The sequence below is a fragment of the Myotis davidii genome, unplaced genomic scaffold (genome assembly GCF_000327345.1).
Source record: "Myotis davidii unplaced genomic scaffold, ASM32734v1 scaffold370, whole genome shotgun sequence".
Taxonomy (NCBI): Eukaryota; Metazoa; Chordata; class Mammalia; order Chiroptera; family Vespertilionidae; genus Myotis; species Myotis davidii.
The window spans coordinates 17,178,152-17,198,935 of record NW_006288615.1 but is presented as its reverse complement, the minus strand read 5'-3'; the positions used below and the strand labels follow the sequence as shown (position 1 = coordinate 17,198,935).

At 40.7% G+C, this 20,784-nt stretch overlaps 1 protein-coding gene and 2 long non-coding RNA genes across 3 annotated transcripts in view; 2 read left to right on the top strand and 1 right to left on the bottom strand.

The window, feature by feature from the left end:
* Nucleotides 1–6,251, top strand: part of ITGA6 (integrin subunit alpha 6) — a 36,587-nt gene extending 30,336 nt beyond the window's left edge. Inside the window, exon 23 of the mRNA XM_015561827.1 lies at nt 4,062–6,251. Within this exon, the coding sequence (XP_015417313.1) occupies nt 4,062–4,223 (162 nt within the window). The 3' untranslated portion in view covers nt 4,224–6,251. The remainder of the gene's footprint in view (nt 1–4,061) is intronic.
* Nucleotides 6,252–6,481: 230 nt separating this feature from the next.
* On the bottom strand, nt 6,482–11,334 carry LOC107182613. The gene is made up of 2 exons (XR_001513344.1): nt 10,138–11,334; nt 6,482–6,561 (listed from the first exon to the last, which is right to left on the bottom strand). It is a non-coding gene; the product is annotated as an uncharacterized LOC107182613 (long non-coding RNA).
* A 663-nt stretch (nt 11,335–11,997) lies between these two features.
* On the top strand, nt 11,998–17,595 carry LOC107182612. Its single transcript, XR_001513343.1, has 2 exons — nt 11,998–12,401; nt 17,097–17,595. It is a non-coding gene; the product is annotated as an uncharacterized LOC107182612 (long non-coding RNA).
* The last annotated feature ends 3,189 nt before the right edge of the window (nt 17,596–20,784 follow it).

Below are 20,784 nucleotides of genomic sequence, written 5' to 3'. Positions count from 1 at the left end.
TAGAGATAGATGGGTTTGAAATATTGCCAATTCCTTCTTTTATCTAAGCATTTTATATCATTACAGAAAAATAATCTTGTTTATTTTAAAAAAATATTTTCATTGATTTTAGAGAGGAAGAGGGAGAGAGATAGAAACATCAATGCGCGAGAATCATTGATTAGCTTCCTCCTATATGCCCCACACTGGGGATTGAGCCTGCATCCCTGGGCATATGCTCTGACCGGGAATCAAACCATAACCTCCTGGTTCATAAGTTGACACTCAACCATTGAGCAGTGGGTTGAGAGTTGAGAAATCCAAGTTTTATAATCCTGGGCAAATCATTTCACCTTCTTGGGATACTGGGTTGCCTTAGCTATTAATAATTGGGTTAGATTAGATGATCTCATTGGTTATTTTTTTTTTTGTAAGTTCTAAAGTATTCCAACTTACAAGTAAACTCTAAATATCTCCAGCCCTTGCATGAAAATCATTTTTATAATTTTACAGATACTCTTCTTTGTGAAACTGAACTGTTCGTTTTTATAAGTTTAGAGTCATAGAATTTTAGGGCCAGAAAGGACTTTAGTTCAGTGTCCTTTAAGTTGGATTTTGCACATCCACAAAGGTGCCACAACTAAGTAGGTGAGGCTAAGACCAACATCCCCCTGAATTGTATCTGCTTTAAATATTGGGGTTCTACATAGGATTTTTTTTGGAGGTAAGAGAGGAAAGTCCTCTGGGCTGTTCCAATCGCCTTCATTTTGCAAATTAAGATGCTCATGCCCATGGATATTACATAGGTTGCCAAGTTGGAGACAGGACTGGGGCTCTTGGTTCCCTAAGTTTATTACGAGTGTTCACTGAGGTATTTAGTCACAAATAAATATCAAGATACATTGTCCAAATCAACACTGCCCAGTAAAACTTTCTGTCATAGTGGAATTGTTCTGAGGCTGTACTATCCAATATGGCAGCCACTAGTCACATGTCGCTGTTGAGCTCTTGGAATATGGCTAGTGCAACCGAGGTATTGACTTTTTAATTTAATTTAAATCTGAATAACAACGGGTAGTCAGTTGGTAGCTACCATATTGTACAAAGCAGATCTGGAGTTTTACCTTCATGAGTTGCCAGACTTAGAAACAGAATTTTTCAGAAGGGCAGAGATTTATTCGACCAAGTTATATTTTGGAGGGCAGATCCATGGCCTTATGAACTAGATTAAAGGAATTCGAGAAAATCCTCATTGTTGAATGGAGGAAATTATAGTAGAAAGTGGAATTATATTTTAATAGTCATTTAGAGTACCTAATCTTACATGGTGGCCCAGAATTCGGGAAACTGTCTGTAATCATTCTTTCATGATTATTTATTTATATTGATTCACCCCACAAATTCAGAGACCTCAAATAGATGGCATTTTTACTTGAAAAGCAGAAAAATACAGTATCTCTCTGTTTTATTTGGATTTGTGCTATCTACCTATTTTAAGGTCCATATTTTTCTGTAAGAAAAAAACCACCCAAACCTAAAATCAGATGTGCATGTATTTTCCCTTTTAGGATGATTTTTGTCTTCGTGATTTCTGTTACAAATAGAAAAATCAATTAGCTGACTAATGTCATCCATATAAATGTTTGACCAGAGACCCATGGTAATAGAGTTGGGTTGATTGCTGTCTGAAAGTAGCACAGTGCAGTGGCTGTTCACGTTTGGTTGATCCATTAGTGTGGTCTCTTTGTAAACGAACTATGAATAGAAAACAGGTTAAAATCTGAGATTTTCTTTTGTCTAGTTCTTCACAGAACTGCGAAACTGACCAAATACCTTGCTTCCTTGTAGTGTGGTTTCTTCAAGAGAAATAAGAAAGATCATTATGATGCCACATATCACAAGGCTGAGATCCATGCTCAGCCATCTGATAAAGAAAGGCTTACTTCTGATGCATAGTAGTGATCTACTTCTGTAATTGGTAATTGATCAATGTTTTTTAATTGCTAGCTGTGGGACCTGCTATGGTTGTGGTGGCTAACTTTCAGAGCAACAGCTTGCTATGTGTGTCCCATTAACAGATGTTTCCAAATGTCCACACTGGCTTGCCCTGCTTGGAATGGTTTTATTTATGTCACTTGAAAGCTATTTTGTTTTGTTTTAAATGCACAGAGTCCTTTGTTGCAGGTGAGTTGTTTTGTGTTGTGGTTAAACATCACCCATAGCAATGAAGAAACTGAAATCTATATACACACAGAAGGAGACTTTGTAGCCCAGTTGGCCACATAGTGTTCATTTAGTATGCAGCATCCCATGGAATTTCGAAGGTGCATGAGAAATCATCCCTGATTTCTTGTCCATTTTGGAATTTCCTACCAACGGACGCTTGTGTTGTGGCTAATTAACCTTTTGCATGTTGGAAACGTGGTGTTTCTCTGGGTGAGAGGACTTTCTCACTGTCATCTTTTGCATCTCCTTGCTATAAAGATGGGGGGAGGTTTGGAATGCTTTTATTGTTGCTCAGAAATTGTTCTATGCTAGCTAAGCATGCACCTTCCTTTCCTGCATATCTACCTCAGGCCAAAGACCATTGCAGCAAACTGTGACTATTGGCATGATGGACATTACGGCCAATCTCAGAAGGCAGCTCTTTACCAAAGTGTTACCTTCAATATCCAAATTTTAGTATAAAATGCTCTGGACAGTTTTTATTTCAATGGACTTTGACCTTGTTTCATATTCTTGAGATTCGATTCCACCTTGGAATTCAGTTTATTTTAAGTTCATGTTTTGTTTCTCTTATTTGTAAACCCATGGAAACAGGAATTGGCGATGATTCCTTTTTCCATTCCTGTGGGCATGAGAGGATAGAATTACTCCAACAGTTCCTTTCCATGGCACTGTCACAGTGAATCCCAGGATCTCCCATAATTGTTGCATATCACCCTTGCTTTCCTTCTTTGTTTAAATGGGGCAAGAGCACATTTTGTAATAGGTAGATCTTTTGGCTTTTTTTGCACAGAATAAAGGAGTCCATGTTGAAATGGCCTTAGAACAAAACTTCTTGGTCCATTATTCCTGTGTATTCAGTGATAACTGTATATGTAATTTTACTTTGCCCCATGACATTCTGATAACACAAATTAATTCAATATTAACATTCTGTTCCTGTTGGATTCATGTAATAAACAAATCAATCAACCATTCCAAGTATCTTCCTCATCCTATTAACTGCATTTTTAAATTGAAAACATCCTTTTGTTTAAAAAAAAAAAGGCACATATAGTTCACTCATTTAAAATATTCAATTTGATTTTTAAATATCTAGATATGTTCTCAAGAAAAACCTACTTGGAATCATATTGAATATTTTTTAAATGAATAAAATATACATTCATTAAAAAAGAGCAATTAGGCAGCGCTCTGAAATTCAGTCTGGTGGTGCCTGATTGATTTTATTGCAGGACAGAGTTACTCCCCGATTTACTACTGAAACCGCTTATTGGGAAGCACGGTGCCAAGCCCGGGCCGCGTGATTCTCCTTCCAGCTGGGGATGTGTCCCGCAGCCTCGGGGAGAGCAGACTCTTAAACTGACCCATTCAAACACTGACATGTCCAAACTGTAACTTGTGAAATGTCTGTGACCTGAGTTTCATTTCGTTAGTGGAAGAGGGGTATGAGATAACCTTTGGTGTATGGCCTCTAAAAAAACTGTTCAAAATGATCTTCTTCTAATCTAAAAGTTAGCTCTTTTACAGATAGTATTGGGATTATAAAAAATGGCAGCACTGTTGCATAAACTTAAATTTCAGTAAGGAGAGAGCTCACATTGTTTCCAAATGTAAAAACAATATGGAAAAAGAGACTTTCCTAGCAGCTTTACAACTATTTTTCTCTTCCACTTGTCCCCACTGGCTGTTAACATCTTCAGCCGATTAGTTTCTTCTGAAAAGAAAACCGTGTCTTTTTTCCTTGGTCCAGAGGTAGGCCGCTCTGAACAGAAAGCTTAGATATTCCCGGCTCGTGCGCTTGCTTTCCTTGGGATTACTAAACGTGCTTCTGTTTATCTCTCCCTCTTCTCCAGTGTGGATTCTTCAAACGCTCTAGGTACGATGAAAGCATTCCCCGATACCAAGCTGTAAAGATCCCGAAAGAAGAGCGAGAGATCAGAGATGAAAAATACAACGACCACCTGGAGAAAAAGCAGTGGATCACAAGGTGGAATGAAAATGAAAGCTACTCCTAGGGGCCAGAGGAGCGTCACAGCCCCCAACTGCTTTTGTATTCCCCAGCTCAGAAATCCAAATGGTTTCAAAGCCTGATCCCTGACTATTGAGTTCAGACAGACTGCACCATAGTACGAACCGACAGTTTTAACTGCTGTGGACATTGTTACGTAGCCTACGGCTGCTGTTCTGCACAGCCAAATGTAAGACTGTTGGAATGGATTTTTCTTTAACTGCCTTAATTTAACTTTCCGGGTTGCCTTTGTTTTTGGTGTGGCTGACTCACACGTGCGGGGGAAGGCCCCGCCCAGTTGCACTCATCTGACATCCTCCCGCTAGTGTAACTGGAAGAAGGCGCCCGTGGCCACCGTGTCAGCAGAGTGACTGTCGGTGCTGCCTCTGCAAGCATTCTTCCCAATAGGACTGGAGAACCTGCAAGTTAACTGTCCCCCATCACAAGACAATGCCGTAGGGGTAGCTGTGTTTCCATTTAAAGTGCTATCTAAATTAAATGTGCAATAGAAGGTGATGTTGCCATCCTGCCATCTTTTTCCATTTCCCAGATGTGTGAATACCTGTTCACACCAAAGACATCCAGGTTTCCTTCTCCCTTTTCACTAAAACACACAGGCGCAACTGACTTGAATGCTAGTTATCCTTATTTGTATATGGTATTTATTTTTTCTTTTTAACAAACCATTTTGTTATTGACTAACAGGCCAAAGATTCTCCAGTTTGTCCTGCAGGTTGGAGTAAGCAATCAGAATTAGAACATGGGAGGTCATTGGTTTGATCTAAAGTATTTACTGCAAAAAGAAAATAATGCTTTATAAATGTACCAGAGTTGTTATAATTTACAGATAAGTTATTAAAACATCTTCCTTCATGACATCCCTTACCTTGACCCCCTCCCTCCAAACCCAAAAGGTTTGTTTAAGAAATAGGATTAACCGTTCGAAGTTTTAATTCTGGACAGACAATGGATATTTTTGAGTTTGGAGCCCTGTGTGACAATTCTGAATTTTATGTTATAACTTTCAGGAACTCTTGGGAAAAAAAGGGGGTTTATTTCTTGACCTTTCACTGCTGTATTATACAGGACTTGAAAGAAATGGTGAGTGCCTATGGTGGATCCAATCCGATCCAGTGGAAGACTACTGAATACCCGATACCAAAAGTCAGATTAGAACATCATGACTTTTATGTTTTAAATATTATTGGAATCACGTCATGTGAGTCAGAGTTCTATTTTTTTGCTGTGTTTCCTCCCCTATGTATATTCCCCAAATTATTTTAGGACTACTCTAACAAGGACTTTAACTTGTTTTTTAAGTGTAAAAGTGGAGGAGGGGAGGAAGACATTATTCTTCTATACATTCAATAGAGACTGAATAGATATGAAAGCCGGATTTTAAAAAATGATTGTGCTTCAAGATGTTAAGTTATATGGGGAGCAAGAGCAAACCAGGTGCTAATTTGTTTGGATGTAATGTAAGCTGTGTCTCATTCTTTTGAAAACAAAATACAGCTATGTACCATTGTTGCTTTGGAGTTTTAATTTTCTTTCCTTTTCGGAAATCTTATACCCTTAAGATACTAAGAACATTACTCTAGTTGTACTTTAGAAATTTCATTCACAAATACTGTTTTCCAAATGATATTTTGTTTACAAGAATTTCTTGAGATCAGGTCATAACAGTGTTTAAAGTCTCAGTTTCTTGCTTAGGTAACTTGGAACCCAATGTACTGGCTTCATAGGTTGCTAAGAAGCTGATATTTTGAACGTGTTTATCGGCCCTTGTTATAAAGACGAATGTCCTTGGGAAGGGGTGGGGAGGTGGGTGCAAGGGTGGCTCAACAACAAAGAAACAAGAATGTGGTGGTCTTTACGTTTGTAGTTACGAAAAATGTCATCTCAAGTCAAGTCACTGGTCTATTCTCATTTGATACATTTTATACTAAATAGCATTGTAAAATTATTTCATGGTTAGAAAATACCTGTGGATATTTGTACAAAAGTATGAAATAAATTTTTTTATGAAAGTGTTCATTACTTAGTAACACAGCATTGTATATGTGAAACAAACTCTAAAATTATAAGTAACCTGAATTGCTTTTTTTATTTCATTAAGCCAAACTAAAGTTTTCGATGTTTTTATTTATTCTGAGTGCCCCATATAATCTCAGATCAGCAGAAGCTATGAGTGTGCCCACACAAATGCGATTGAAGGTTGTCCCCCTGCTTGGCTTTACTGTTCAGTTGATACTCAAAAGAAAATGATCTTAAAGATGGTTTATTCAAGACATCTACACATTGGGAAATGTCTTGCATTGATTCATCTGCTTCAAAGATTATGCCTGTGAAGGAAAAGGTATTATTTAGCAATGATGCCATGGCATGAAGAATCAGAGTTCTTATGGCTAAGTTGCTTTCTTAGAACACCTTTTGGATGTGAGAGCAGTCCAGCTGTGACATGTGTCATTAAATTGACCACCAAGGACTGATTTAGCAGAGTTGAATGGTCAGGAAAAATAACTTAACCGAAGGATTTTGTTTAGATTGAAGTGGTTTTATGAAACTTCTCTAGCTGGGTTATCACAATTTAATGAATGGAAAAAAAAAAGCATATAGCCCTGGCCAGTGGCCGGTGTGGCCCAGTTGGTTGGGCATCATCCTGTGCACTGAAAGGTTGCCAGTTTGGTTCCCAGTCAGGGCACGTGCCCAGGTGGTGGGTCTGATCCATGCGTGGGTTGTGGGCTCAGTCCCTGGTAGGGGGTGTACATGGATGCTCTCACATCCATGTTTCTCTCCTTCTCCCTTCCTCTCTCTAAAAATTTTTTAACAAAAGAGTCCTCAAACAATGCTGATTTACACAATTAAAAAATCATTTTTAAAAAAAGCATGTAATAGTGCCCAGACAATACAGCATGCCCTACCTATCCTGAATAAATTTCCAATCTAAAATGTGTTATCTGTCCAGTATTTTCCATTATACTTAGTATTATACAGAAAATTTTAGCCTTCTTAATTCTTTGAAGGTCAAACAGGTGTTACCACCCAAGGAAATGTGTGATTTGTACTTTTTAATGAAGGGCCAGAGGCTGTGAACCTTTTTTTAGCCACACTCCCATGGATCTATCCAGGTTAAATCTCTGTAATGTGTAATCACCATAACCATTAAAGATGTCCGCAGCTGTGGTCTGGCTAGGGCTCTGCCATAAATGACCCGAGCTGGAGGTCATGGCAGTGCTCTATATGGCTCCTGTGACTCCACCTCTTTCTCTCCCTCTTGGATGGGAGCATATAGGAATGCCTACCCGTGGTAATGGTGTGACTAGTATAGGACTATCCTTGGGTCCATTTGCAAACATTGACACTTTGTTGGTTGCAGAGCACTTGCTATTATCTTATATATGAGTCATGCACAGTCATGGCTTATGTTGTGTCCTTGTGGTTGAGAATATTCTAGAATGTAGGGTAGATGCAGGTGGGGAATGCTTTTAATTGTCCAGACTTGGGAAGTAAGCATAAGATTGAACATTCTATCCTAAATAAAAACATCTTAACGAGAAACTGATCTCTAGTACACAACCCACAAAAAGACAACGTGGGAAGACAGACAAGGGTTGTTAGGTTGTTTTGTTTTAAAGGAGGGAAAGAAAGAAATGCTGTAGGTGGCTGGGGTCCACATACGGACGTCCTCAGGGCTGAGAAAACTGAGTGTGGAAAAGTTATTTGATCAGCTTGTAGCGTAAAGTAAATGATTAAAGGCAGTTCCTCGAATCAAAGGAGAGGGTCCAACTGAGGGGAAGGCAAGGTTCAATGAGATGAAGAAAGTGAACTTGAGAATGATTTCAAAGGAGTGGCTATTGCAAAGAAGCTAGTAGGCGTCTGTTCTGGGAGTTAGTGATGGTTAAATGGCAAGTGAGTATTTCTTGTTCCTCAAAAAACAGGTTTTGTTAACTCAGAAAGACATCCTATCCAGCTGTTAGGATATGTGGGAGTAGTGTGTACTAGTGGCTGGAGCCAGAGGTGTTGCCAACAGACCCATCTAGGAGGAAAGTTATAAAGGGAATTCAAGATTACATCCTCTGACGAAGGATAAGTGAATTGTAAACACTAATCTGAGTAAGAAAACTGTTCCAGCACAGTGCAGGGGTGGGCAGGTGCCCACAAAGGGCAAGCTAACCAGGTAATGGTTGATTACACTGGAGTGAAGGAGTCGAGTGCAATTTTTGCAGCAGTCAGCAAGTTTTAAATGCCTCAGTCTTCTCTTCGCCTTTGCCCTGGAGCCATTCCTCAGTCAGGCTGCCTGTGCCAGGGTCACTGAAATGGGCAGAGACAGACCTGTTGGAGGTCGGATAAAACTTCTCGCACACTGTTCTGGAACATCCACAGAAAATCTGAAATTCCAGGGACAGGGAGTGCTGCTTTCATTTTCTCATGGACCAGCAGATACATATTTAATTCCTCAATAACCAGCAGATTTGAGTTTTCTGTGAAGATCCTGTCATTGTGAGATGGAGACAGACATGGTTCAATCATTTTCCCTCCAATGTCCAAGGATGTTATTCGGCTCTGGGGATACACATACAGAAAAGACACTGGCTCTGACCTTTTAGAGCAGTGGTTCTCAACCTTGGCTGCACATTAGAATCACCTGGGAATCTTTTTAAAATCCTGATTCCTGGGCCTCATCCTCCGGAAAGTCTATTTCTTTGTTATGGGGTGGGACCACAACATTAGTAACAAAGAAACAGAATTTTTGGAGGCTGAGGTCCAGGAATCAGGATTTTAAAAAGATTCCCAGGTGATTCTAATGTGCAGCCAAGGTTGAGAACCACTGTTTTTAGAGGAAGCTCATTTAAAACAACAGATGATACTGACATGATGATGGATGCAATTTGTGTAAGTAGCAGAATTCAAAATCGTGTACTATGATGTCCATTGTTGACAGATAAGGTCAGTACCTGATCTTACGTGGGTGGAACTTTGGAACCAACACCAATCCCAGAAAAATTGGAGTAGTCATTCTGAACCTGGGCTGCACACTTGAACACCTCAAGAACATTTTTTAAAATCCCAGTGCCCAGACTACATGTCTGACTATCAGAACCTCTGAGGGTGGGACCCAGGTATCAGTGCTGTTTAAGGCTCCCCAGGTGTCTCTTAAAGTACAGCCAAGTTTGAGAACTGCTTCAGCGGTGTCAGATGGCCTGAATATTTATCAAAAGGGCTCTGCCCACTGTGTGGGAGCGACCCATTTCTACTTGCGGTGCCTCTACACTAGTAAGGAGCTGAGATGGTAGAGGTATATTTGCCATAAGGCTCAAATCATGCTACCTGGATATAAATTAGCTTCCCCTCTTAGAATATAATCCTGGTGAGTGACTGACACATCATACCCCCGTTTCCTCTATAACATAGGATTAATAATAGTACCCATCTCATAGGTCCTTGTAAGGAGTAAATGAGATCTGGAAGTGTTCATTAAATGTTAGCTATTTTTTAAAAATACATTTTTACTGATTTTAGAGCGGAAGGGAGAGGGAGTGAGATAGAAATATCCATGATCGGCTGCCTCCTGCATGCCCTCAACCCAAACATGTGCTCTGACCGGGAATTGAACCGTGACCTCCTGGTTCATAGGTTGATGCTCAACCACCAAGCCACACCGGCCAGGCTCAATGTTAGCTATTTTTAGAGTCTGGTTTTACTTCCTCATTTCACAGATGGGGAAGCACAGTTTAAGTTGTCACTGGAACCTTCTGTCTGTCTCCTCACTCTTCAAAGTCTATCATGACTTATCAGAGGGTGTGAGAGCTACAATCTGCAAGACTAACTGCCCTTAACTAACTAAACAAACAAAAAAGAGATCCTAACTCTTAAATTTAAACTTCTTATCAATATAGGTCATTTTGTACAAGACTGACCTCTTTTCTGTGTTTAAACTCCATCGCAGTACTTACTACAGGGACCATCTGCAGGTTTGGGTTGGGGTCGGAGCACACAGAATCAGTGTATAGGCATCTTGAGGTTGCTATGTACTGATTCTTGATTAAAAAGGAAAAGAAATGTAAGTATATAAAGCAGATTCTTTTTTTGAACCCTTTCTTAGTTCTTTACACACACGATAATGTCTCCTGTTTCCTTCAGTGGGAGGGCAGCCTGCAGTTTCGTCACTTATATCTTGACTGCTGTGCAGAAGAGGGAATGCTGCTCACAGAGCCCATCTTGTGCTTGAGTTACATCATGTGTGTTAGACCAAAGTTGTCATTGGAAGAGCAGAGTACAAAACCTCCCTTCTCTTCAACAACACTCCCTTTTTTTGTTAAAGGCAAAAAAAAAAAAGAAGCATTTCCCCTAAGATTGGTGAGCTGTCTGATTCCAGGTGTCCTCAAATTGCTGCTGGAGCTGCAGTTCTAGGGCATTTACCTAACCAAGGAAGCCACCGCTGGTTAGCAAGTCAGAGTCAACAGAGTGGTTGAGAGCAGTCCTCCTCACACTTTAACATGCCTATGAATCACCTGGGGTCTCGTTAAGATGCAGGTTTTGATTCAGGAAGTCTGGGATACAGCCTGAGAGTCTACATTTCCACCAAGCTCCAGGTGCTGTGATGTTGCTGGTCCATGGATTACATTTTAGGCAGCAAGGATCTTTGGAGTCAGTCTTTGTTCAAGTCCCTGCTCTGCCACTTTCAACTTGGGTGACCTTAGGCAAGTTTACTAACCCTTCATTGGTTAACTTCCTCATCTGTAAAGTGGTATAGGGATAACTAGGATTGTAACCTAGGTTTCCAGCCAAAAGATACCATCTTCTCCTTTCTCTAGAACTTCCAATCCCCTAACATCCTCAAACATAATAAAGAGCAACCAGGGCACATTTTAGTCTTTGTTATAGCTGAGCATATAGCTTGCACTGTCTTGCCAGGATAGTCTTAGACTACTGTTGTGGGCCATGCTTTCAAGATACCTGCCCTGCTGGAAACAAAAACCCCATTATAGTGAACAACAGAATGGGGAACAATATGCCAGTTCCAGTAAGTGACTCACAGATGTTGGTTGGTCATAGTCACTTTTCTAAATCAGCAACAAAACAAAAAGATTGAGATAAGGTTCAGGCTTCCTTTAAGAGTGCAGTGTTTGCAATCTGACATTTCTCAGGCATCAACTATCCAGTTTTTCTTTGCCAGTTCCCACCACAAGCAATCCAGATACTCCTCCCAGCCCTACCTGGTTTGGCTCAGTGGATAGATCATTGGCCTGTGGACTGAAGGGCTCCAGGTTCGATTCTGGTCAAGGGCATGTGTATATCAGTTGCAGGCTTCTCCCTGGCCCAATAAGTCTTGCACCCACCTGACTCCATACATAGTTATTATAATATTATGGATTATATTCTCTGAACTATGTCTGTGACTATTTTGTAACTGCCAATTTATATTTCTTAATCCCTTCATCTTTTTCATCCCACCCCCTCCTATCTGGCAATCATCAGCTTATTCTCTGTATCTGAGTTTGTTTTTGTTTTGTTTGTTCATTTATTTTTTTTTACATTCCACATATAAGTGAAATCATATGGTATTTGTCTTTTTCTATCTGACTTATTTCACTTAGCATAATACTCTCTAGGTTCATCCATGTTGTCATAAATGGTAAGATTTCTTTCTTTTTTATGGTCAAGCAATATTCCATTGTATGTATGTATATATCACATCCTTATCCATTTGTCTTTTGATTAGAGCATTTAATCCATTTACATTTAAAATAATCATTGATATATATTTATTGTTTTTGTAGTTCGTCTCTGTTCCTTTCTTCTCCTGTTCTCTTCTCTTATATGTTGATGATTTTCTATACTGTTAGGTTTGTAATCTGTTCTCTTTATTTCTTGTATGTCTCTTGTAGATTTTTGGTGTGCGGTTACCGTGTGCTTCATGTATACCAAGCTATGTTTGTTGAAGTCTATTTTAAGTTGATGGTTGCTTAAGTTTGAACACATCCTAAAATCGCTGTTATTTTTAACTTACACCCTCCACATTTATGTTTTTGTCATTATTTTTTACGTCTTTTATGTATAGTGTGAGTGTCTTCTGATAAGAGAAGAGTTAACTGGTGGTGGTCTCTTGATTCCTTTGGATTGCAGCTAACAAGTATTTTCCTTCACCTCAATTTCCAGTGACTGCCGCAGAGCTCCCTGGGTGGGTCATTATTCTAGAAGTTAAGAGCACATTTCAGTCTATTTTGAATACTTGTAATCCCCTAAATTAAATCCCTTCATGCCAATAATATCTAGAGCAGTCTCTATTTTGAGCATTGAAACTTGACTAATACAACCACTTAAAGAAAATGCTAAAAGATCTAGGAGATTAAAAGAGAAAACCGGTAGAGAGAAGGTAGCTGTCTTCTTCCGGCTAATGCTGGATCCAGAACACTTTTATTGCTTTTAAGATCAACTTGACTCTCAAGATACATGTCCAATAAATTCACATAAAGGTGAATCTTTTTTCTCCCCCTAATCTCCCAGAGAGGGTGGAAACATGTAAGTACATTACCTGACTCAAAAAGGAAACAATCAGGAAATAAGAATAGAGAGAAATGTGAAAAGTAATCAAGTTTGAGAAAATACCATATTTCATAGACTGAATGTGTTAATTAAATCCCAGTAATGAATTTGCAAAAATGAAAAAACCTGTTAGAAATTTGTAACTATACAACAATATAAGAAAATATATTCACAGTCTGCAGAACATGGAAATAGACAGTGAGTGTGTGGTGTTTTTACCTGCCCAGCATCCCTTCTTTGGGTGAAAGGATCTGCTGCATACTTTGGGGAACCTTTCCTAACTCAGTCCATGAGAGTGTGTGTGTGTGTGTGTGTGTGTGTACCACGTCTCCTCACATGTTTCCAGAAGTGTAAACATGGCTCAAACATGCCCAATCAGAGTCAATCTGGTGTTTTTCTTGAACGACAAGGGAGGTCTCATTCCTAAGGTTTTGCCCATCTAGGACTACTGAAGTCGGCGGCTACTCTGCTATCTCTGTCATTTTGAGGAAAGAGTCAGCCTTGTGAAGCCAACACTAAGGACAGCAGAACTGAAATATGGGGAGGAAAAGAGAGGAGGAGGAGGAGGGCAAGAGGCACTCTGATGCTTTGAATCCACACTGTACCTGTGTATCCACACTGAGGAATTTTTTTATTTAAGGAGGTTTGAAGTGGGTTTTCTATACTTGAGTCTGCAAGAGTCCTGCCTAATATAAAGTAAAATCTGTCAACCCCATCTCATCTCTGAAAGGATTGTCGAGAGAAGACACATATTTGGCTTTATGAACTTCCTTTTGTTAGATGGTTTTCCTATGGATTTCCCCCACCTTTTCCCTTAGCTTCAGCTGTATGCTGTCTCCTGCTAAACAAATATTGCAAATTATGTGAGGATTTTCCCAATTTCCTGCCTAGATTTGGGCCCTGGTCTCATTTATTTTAACACGCATGTTCTCTCCACTTGGCTACACAGCCTCAGCATTCTCCTCTGGAAAACGATTTCACTGGTTAGTGCCTGTCCCACAGAAGGTGTTCAATAAGAGAAATAGCCCTAATCATTGGAGAGAGTGAGCGACTTAGTGAAGATTACATAGTTAGAAAGTGGAGGAGCCTTGATTCCAGCTCAACTCTGCCCACATCAATTCCACACATTTCTTAAACATGCTGATAAAGCCTCCTAGTCAGATGCATGTCCCTCCTCCCATCTACGCAACCCTTCCAGTCCCTCAAGACCTGCCTCAGGCATTTAACCTCTCCCTCTTCATTACAGCCAGTTGGCTTCATGGATCCCTCACTGCCCACATTTAGACTACTTAGACTTTTCCATTGTCAAATCCATAAATAACCCCATGCAGCTCCATCACCCTTTCCAAGGACTATTTACAGTTGTCATCTTTACTTCCTCATCACTGTGCTCATGAAATCACGTATTCCAAAGCCACCAACAACCATTCGATTGTTAAGTCTAAAGCTTTCTTTTCCGGATTCATTTTATGTCACTGCTAAAGCATATGTAACAGTATCAAAGGCCCCCTCATTTTTGAAAGCCCTCCTTCCTTGGCTTTTATGATTGGGTATTCCTTAAGTATTGTTGCTGTGGGGGCTTGTCTCTGGCCTCTTCCCCTCCACAGGTGATCTCAACTCCAATTACCATTTGCATTAGAGACAGTGAACTGTCTCCCAATGTCCATTTTCTCTCTCTCTCTCTCTCTTAAAAAATTAACTCGTTATAGTTGAACATTTTCTCTTTTTACCATGATAATACAAATGTTAGCTGGACAAATAAACCACTCAGTATAAAACCCCTCTTTCTACTTCTGTTTCACCTCAGCATAGCCATGTGGCATTAGTTCCATGGAAATGTTTGGAAACAGGCAAAGGGAAGTCAGATGTTATAGGCGGCAGTGCTGTGTTCCTTGTTATGCTATGCAAAACATCTAAAAACACCATCCTCTGTGATACCTTGGAAGGTGACTGTAATCCAGCCAAGGAGAAAGGGTAGAAAAAGACTCAGGTACTGATGTCTGTTGACTGCGTCTTGCTGCTTTTAGCACAGTCTTATGAAGGCGATGAGCTCAGGCAGGAGGTATCCATTTGGAGGCAAAGATGGAAGGGAACAGAGCTCTGAAAAGAGGCATGTTTTCTACTTGTTACCTAAAATTTTAACCCAACAACCTAACATGGATCTTATAGGGTTAAACAAAGCCATGGAGCCTAGCCCTGGCTGGTGTTCTCAGTGCTTAGAGCATCAGCCCGCCCACCAAAGGGTCTCGGTTTCAATTCCCAGTCAAAGGCGTGTAGTAGGTTCAGGTCCCGTGTGGGGGGCAACCAAAACCATGTGTGTCTCTCACATCAATCTGTCTCTCTCCCCACCTCCACACTCTCTTAAATAACACACACACACACACACACACACACACACAATGGAAAATATAGCCTTGGGTGGGGATTAACAACAACAAAAAGCCACGGAGCCTCTGTACTCCAGATAGGAACAGTGAAACCATACTCATCACATCTAATACATGTATCAATTCTAAGATGCAGCATTTTTTATGAACTAATAAGAATTAAAAATTTCCAATGACATAATGCTTTCTTATTCCTTAGAATTTTATTTTGTTAAGAGCTCATAGATATGTTTACACAGATTTTAATGATATGATTCCTTGTGCAAATTGTTGGGGCCCAAGACAGGTCCTCTAAAACATCCCGCACTGGCATATTGATTACTGTTGTTAAAGGAAAAACCACAAGCCCAAAAGTGGCATCACTTGTGCCAGAGCCATGATACCAAACCTAGATTTAATACCTGGCTTAACTGCAGTTTCAACCTTTACCAGAAATGTAATCTTAAATCCCAGTCTGGAATTTCCTGGTCAACACCAATGAGATAACCTATCATGTGGGCTGTCTCTATTCCCCATAGAAAGAAGAGGCAATATGCATGATAAAAACAAAACAAAACAAAACAAAAACCCTTGCCATTTCCTTCCTCCAACAGAAGATGTCCTGGTCTAAAAATAGTCATAGAGATAATTCTGAGAAATGTGTCATCAAGAGATTTCATCGTTGTGCAAACGTCATTGGATGCACGTACACAAACCTAGATGATATAGCCTATTGCTTTTAGGCTACAAAACCTGTATAGCATGTTACTGTACAAAACAACACGAGATTACATCAAGCCAAGATAAAATGATGGCATCAAGAGATTCAGTAAACATGAGATGTATGAGGTTGTGCAGGTAGAACATGGCATACTGTTTTACAGCAGACTCTCTTTTCCTAAGTAGAAGAGTGAACTCTAATGATAAAAAGTTTAGTATAGCCCGGCCGGTGTGGCTCAGTGGTTGAGCGGTGACCTATGAATAAGGAGGTCGCAGTTCAATTCCCAGTCAGAGCACATGCCCAGGTTGCAGGCTCAAGCCCCAGTGTGGGGCGTGCAGGCGGCAGCCAATCAGTGATTCTCCCTCATCATTGATGTTTCTATCTCTCTATCCCTCTCCCTTCTTCTCGGAAATCAATAAAAATAAATATTTTTTAAAAGTTTAGTATAAAAAATATATAAACCAGTAACAGTCACTTATTATCATCAAGTATTAGGCACTGTCCATAATTGTATGTGTTATACTTGTTATACTTATATAACACATAATTGTATGTGTTACATGACTGGAAGTGCAGCAGGTTTATTTATACCAGCATCACACAAGTATGTGAACAGTGTATTGCTCTAGTCTATGACGTTACTAGGTATTAGGCAATAGGAATTTTTCAGCTCCATTATAGTCTTATGGGAGCATTGCTGTATGTGCTGGCCGTTGACTGAAACATCCTTCTGCAGTGCATGACTGTGATCCTTTCTTTTGCTAACTCCCTTGCCACACACTAGTCTTCCTCTGAAAACCTTCACTTATTACCCTTTGGAGCACACTTCTTGTGCTAGGCGGGATGTTGCCTGATTCAGGAATCACTTGACATAGCTAATTAGATCTCCACATTTACTCACTTGAATTTTGTTCTTTAACATGCCGAATTATGAGTAATGAAGGACAACAAATTTAGGGATTCTTTTGTTTTGTTTTGTTCTTTAGAAGAGGGATGGTTGGTTTTCTGAGGATCATGGTGGGAAGGGTCACACTGACACCTTTTCTCTTAGGGCCTCTGAAGGTGCTAATCTGAGGGGCCTTTGCTGACCTCCTCAGTAAATAGCTTCCATACGGCGCCCACCATGCCCCCTCAACCCCCCCGCCCCCCCCCACAGAGCTATTGCTTTGTCTTATTATCTTTATAGCTTAGCACTCTCTGATGTAATCTACATATTTATTTATTACTTGTTGTTTCCCCTCAGAAGCACCAGGAGAGCAGGGACCTGGAAATCGTGCTCCACATGCTACGTCCAGCACATAGCATTTCTAAAGAGACACTTAACGAATGAATGAACCCCAGAAGGGGCAGCTAGGAACTCAAGAACAAATGACATGGAAGAAATAAAGGGAAATTGAAGATGAAATAGACATGTGTACTTCCCCACCCAACAAACTTTTAAAAAGGGGACTTGAACTCTGTATAATTCAGAGTCAGCAGGAGACTCCTGGATCCTCAGAGACCTAGGCTCAGATCACCAATTCCAGTCTGTCTGAGTCTGAGTTCTTCCTGTCCCAGACTGTATACTGAGGGGTTTGCACCTTCAGCACTGACCTAGGCTCTTCTCTTACAACTGCTGTCCCCACTGGCTACCATTCTCCAAAAGAATGCAAAATCCATTCTTTTCACCAACTTTCACAAAGGCATAAAAGGTCCAGTTTCAACAGTCTTTTCCTTCTTTTGGTAAACTTTACTGAAGGTTACAGCGAGTGTCTCATTGTGAAACAGCCTTGGCAACTCTCCGCCACCTCCCCTACCCCTTTGCTCTGAAAAGTGAGTTCCTCCCGGGCTTCCTGCACAGCTGTTCCTTGAGCTTTCCCAGGGGATTGGGTCTCTCATCCCCAGCGGCATGTCAAAGTGCAGTACTTACTCCACATAAATACAGTTTTCCCTAAAACAAATCCTGGTGAATAGGATGGCCTCCACATCATTGCACTAGTAATAACTCAAATGGCAGGGCTCCTTAAAGAAAGAAGGCAAATGCATGCAGGGGGAAATGTTGCTTCAGTGGAATACAGGGCATTGTTTTTGTTTGTGTGTGGATTATGTATCCCCATGTTTTCACAGGCTTGTAGTGGCTCATCCCCTCTAGGCATTCCATGGTTCCTCAGGCTAGATTGACAGGCATCTTCCCTATGTCATCCGACTTTACTGGACATGCATCTATCTCCTCTTTGTTGGGTCTGTCTCTTCCCCCAGTTATCTGTGGAAATGAGCTGCTGGTTCCCTGGGGAGTGTGAAATTGCAGCTTCCTGGTCAAGCTGCCCAAATGGCAATGCCTATAATGTCTGGCCTCCCATTTCCTATTATTAATAACTAGCTAATTACAATGGTAAAAAAGGAACTATTTACAGAGGTGTGGGCAGAGTAAGCAGCAGGGGTGGAGAAGCACTCACCCCAATAAACAACAGAGGGGAAGTGGTACCACACGTAAGGCTCCCTGGTCGGAGGGAGGGAGCTGTGGCCACACTTAAGAGGGACACAAACCAAGGCCTGGCAAGAAGGGAGCAGTGGAATAGAAATCACGACTTCCTTCTCCTCGTGTCCTCTAGTTATAGAACAGAAAGTTAGTTCACCTGGCACTAGCAGAGTCAAACACTAAACACAGAATTGCAGTGGAGAAATATTGGCTATTTTATTATAAATGGCGCCATGCAGGAGAACGGGAAGCTAATGCTAAAAAGCCTGGATTCCCCCAGGGTATGCAGGTTAAAGATTATATAGGGCAAAATCACAAGACGCCAGGGGATTCGGGGTTGTGCTGGGAGCTGACTGGTCGGAGGTGAGGTAAGGGTAATGAATTATTTCTTTAGGTCTTGAAGACAGCTCTGAGGTCTTTTCCAGCGGCCCTCTGGTTTCATGGGAAAATAGGCAGGGGGTCATTCTAATTAAGGCTCAGAAACTGAAACACAACTTACGTCAAGACTAGGTCTCTGAAGGGGTGGGAGGGAGGAGAGAGGGAGAAGAGAGAGAGAGAGAGAGAGAGAGAGAGAGAGGATTGCTAGAGCTATGATTTAAAACTAAATTTAATCAAAGTCATAAGGACCCTTGGTTTCACTCTGTGCCCTATGCAGCCAGAAGGTAGTGCAGTCAGGGTGACACAGCTAGCTTGTTTTCCATTGTTTTTTCTACTCTTCAGTCCAATCAGCCCAACAAAGATGGTAAATTCTCAGTGAATAGGAGGATCTGTTCCAGGTATCCTATATAATAAAAACCTAATATGCAAATTGTCCCCATGGACTAGGAGTTCGACTGGGAGTTAGACCAGGGGGTGGGGCCAGCTGGCTAACCGAGGGAAGGGAGGCCTGGGAGGCCTCAGAGGTCCTGGATGGCAGCCAGCAGCTGCTCGAGACCCTACCCATGCATGAATTTCTTGCATGAAGCCTCTAGAGCAGTGGTTCTCAACCTTGCTTATGCCGCAACCCTTTAATACAGTTCCTCATGTTGTGGTGACCCCCAATTTCATTGTTGCAAATTGAACATAATTAAAGCATAGTGATTAATCACAAAAACAATATGTAATTATATATGTGTTTTCCGATGGTCTTAGGTGACCCCTGTGAAAGGGTCGTCCCACCCCCAAAGGGGTCTCGACCCACAGGTTGAGAACCGCTACTCTAGTGTTACATATAAAGATTTTTATTGTCTTAACATGTACTTCATAGCTACATAATTAAATGTAGATATAATATAGCCCTTTAGTAAAGATAATATAAAAGAGATATCCTCCCAAAAAAGGAGATATCACCCTTGGATTACTTTCTCTACGTCTCTTACAGTGTTATGCCCATACTGCTCCCTGTAAGATACTTTCACAGAAGTCTTAACGGCCGCCATGTTAACAGATATCTGAAAAAAAATCCAATGTTCTCTCCAGCTTCTGGGACCTAAGGCTTTGATCAAAAAGAAAAAAAATTGATGCCATAATATATATGTTCTCATATACCCATTCTCTGTATATTGGGTGGGAATTTGTGAAGATATTCTGGAGAAAAAGAAATACATGTTATAAAACAGTTGGACTGGCTTCTAGGAGAATAACCTTGCTAAAATAATTTCAAGGTTTCTGTTGGGCTTTTGTGCTTCCATACAAGTTAATGTTTAGCTGAGCACCTGGACATGTTCAGGCAGAAAGCAAATAGGGCTGCTCAAAGTTGTACACAGAGGTTGAGGGAGTTGAATATTACTATGCATCATGGTGTGAGAAGCATTTGAAGCTCAGGGAGTGGTCTGGAAGGAAGAAAAGAAGAAAAGAGGAAGGCAACATGAAGGAAGGCTGGAATAGAGTTATGGAAATGGCTGAGGGACAAATTTAAGGATGTCTAATATTCAATTTCACATTGTTTCCTCCCAAACCTTTGGTAAAGTTGGCTTCAGGCCAAACGTGTGAGTGGTTCTGACAAGGAAATCCTAACAAGGAAATAATTTTAAAAACACACAGCATCCTGGCTGGTGTGACTCAGTAGGTTGAGCATCGTCCCATGTACCAAAAGGTGGCCAGTGTGATTCCCAGTCAGGACACATGACCAGGTTACAGGTTCGATCCCCAGTAGGAAGCATAAAGGAGGCAGCCAATCGATGTTTCTCTCTCTCCAACTCCCTTCCTCTCTCTAAAAATCAATAAAAATATATTTAAAAAAACAGCAATAATGATAAAAAATAGATGCCCTTTAGTGAGCAGCTCTAGGATGTCCTGGGCATTGTGCTATACCATCTAGGTCACAGACACTCAGTGACTCAGGCAGTATCCTCCCTCTTTATTTTTTATTTATTTTGTTAACCCTCATCCAAGAATATTTTTTCCCATTGATTTTTAGAGAGAGTGGAAGGGGGAGGGAGGATGGGAGAGAGAGAGAGAGAGAGAGAGAAAGAGAGAGAGAGGGCGAGAGAGA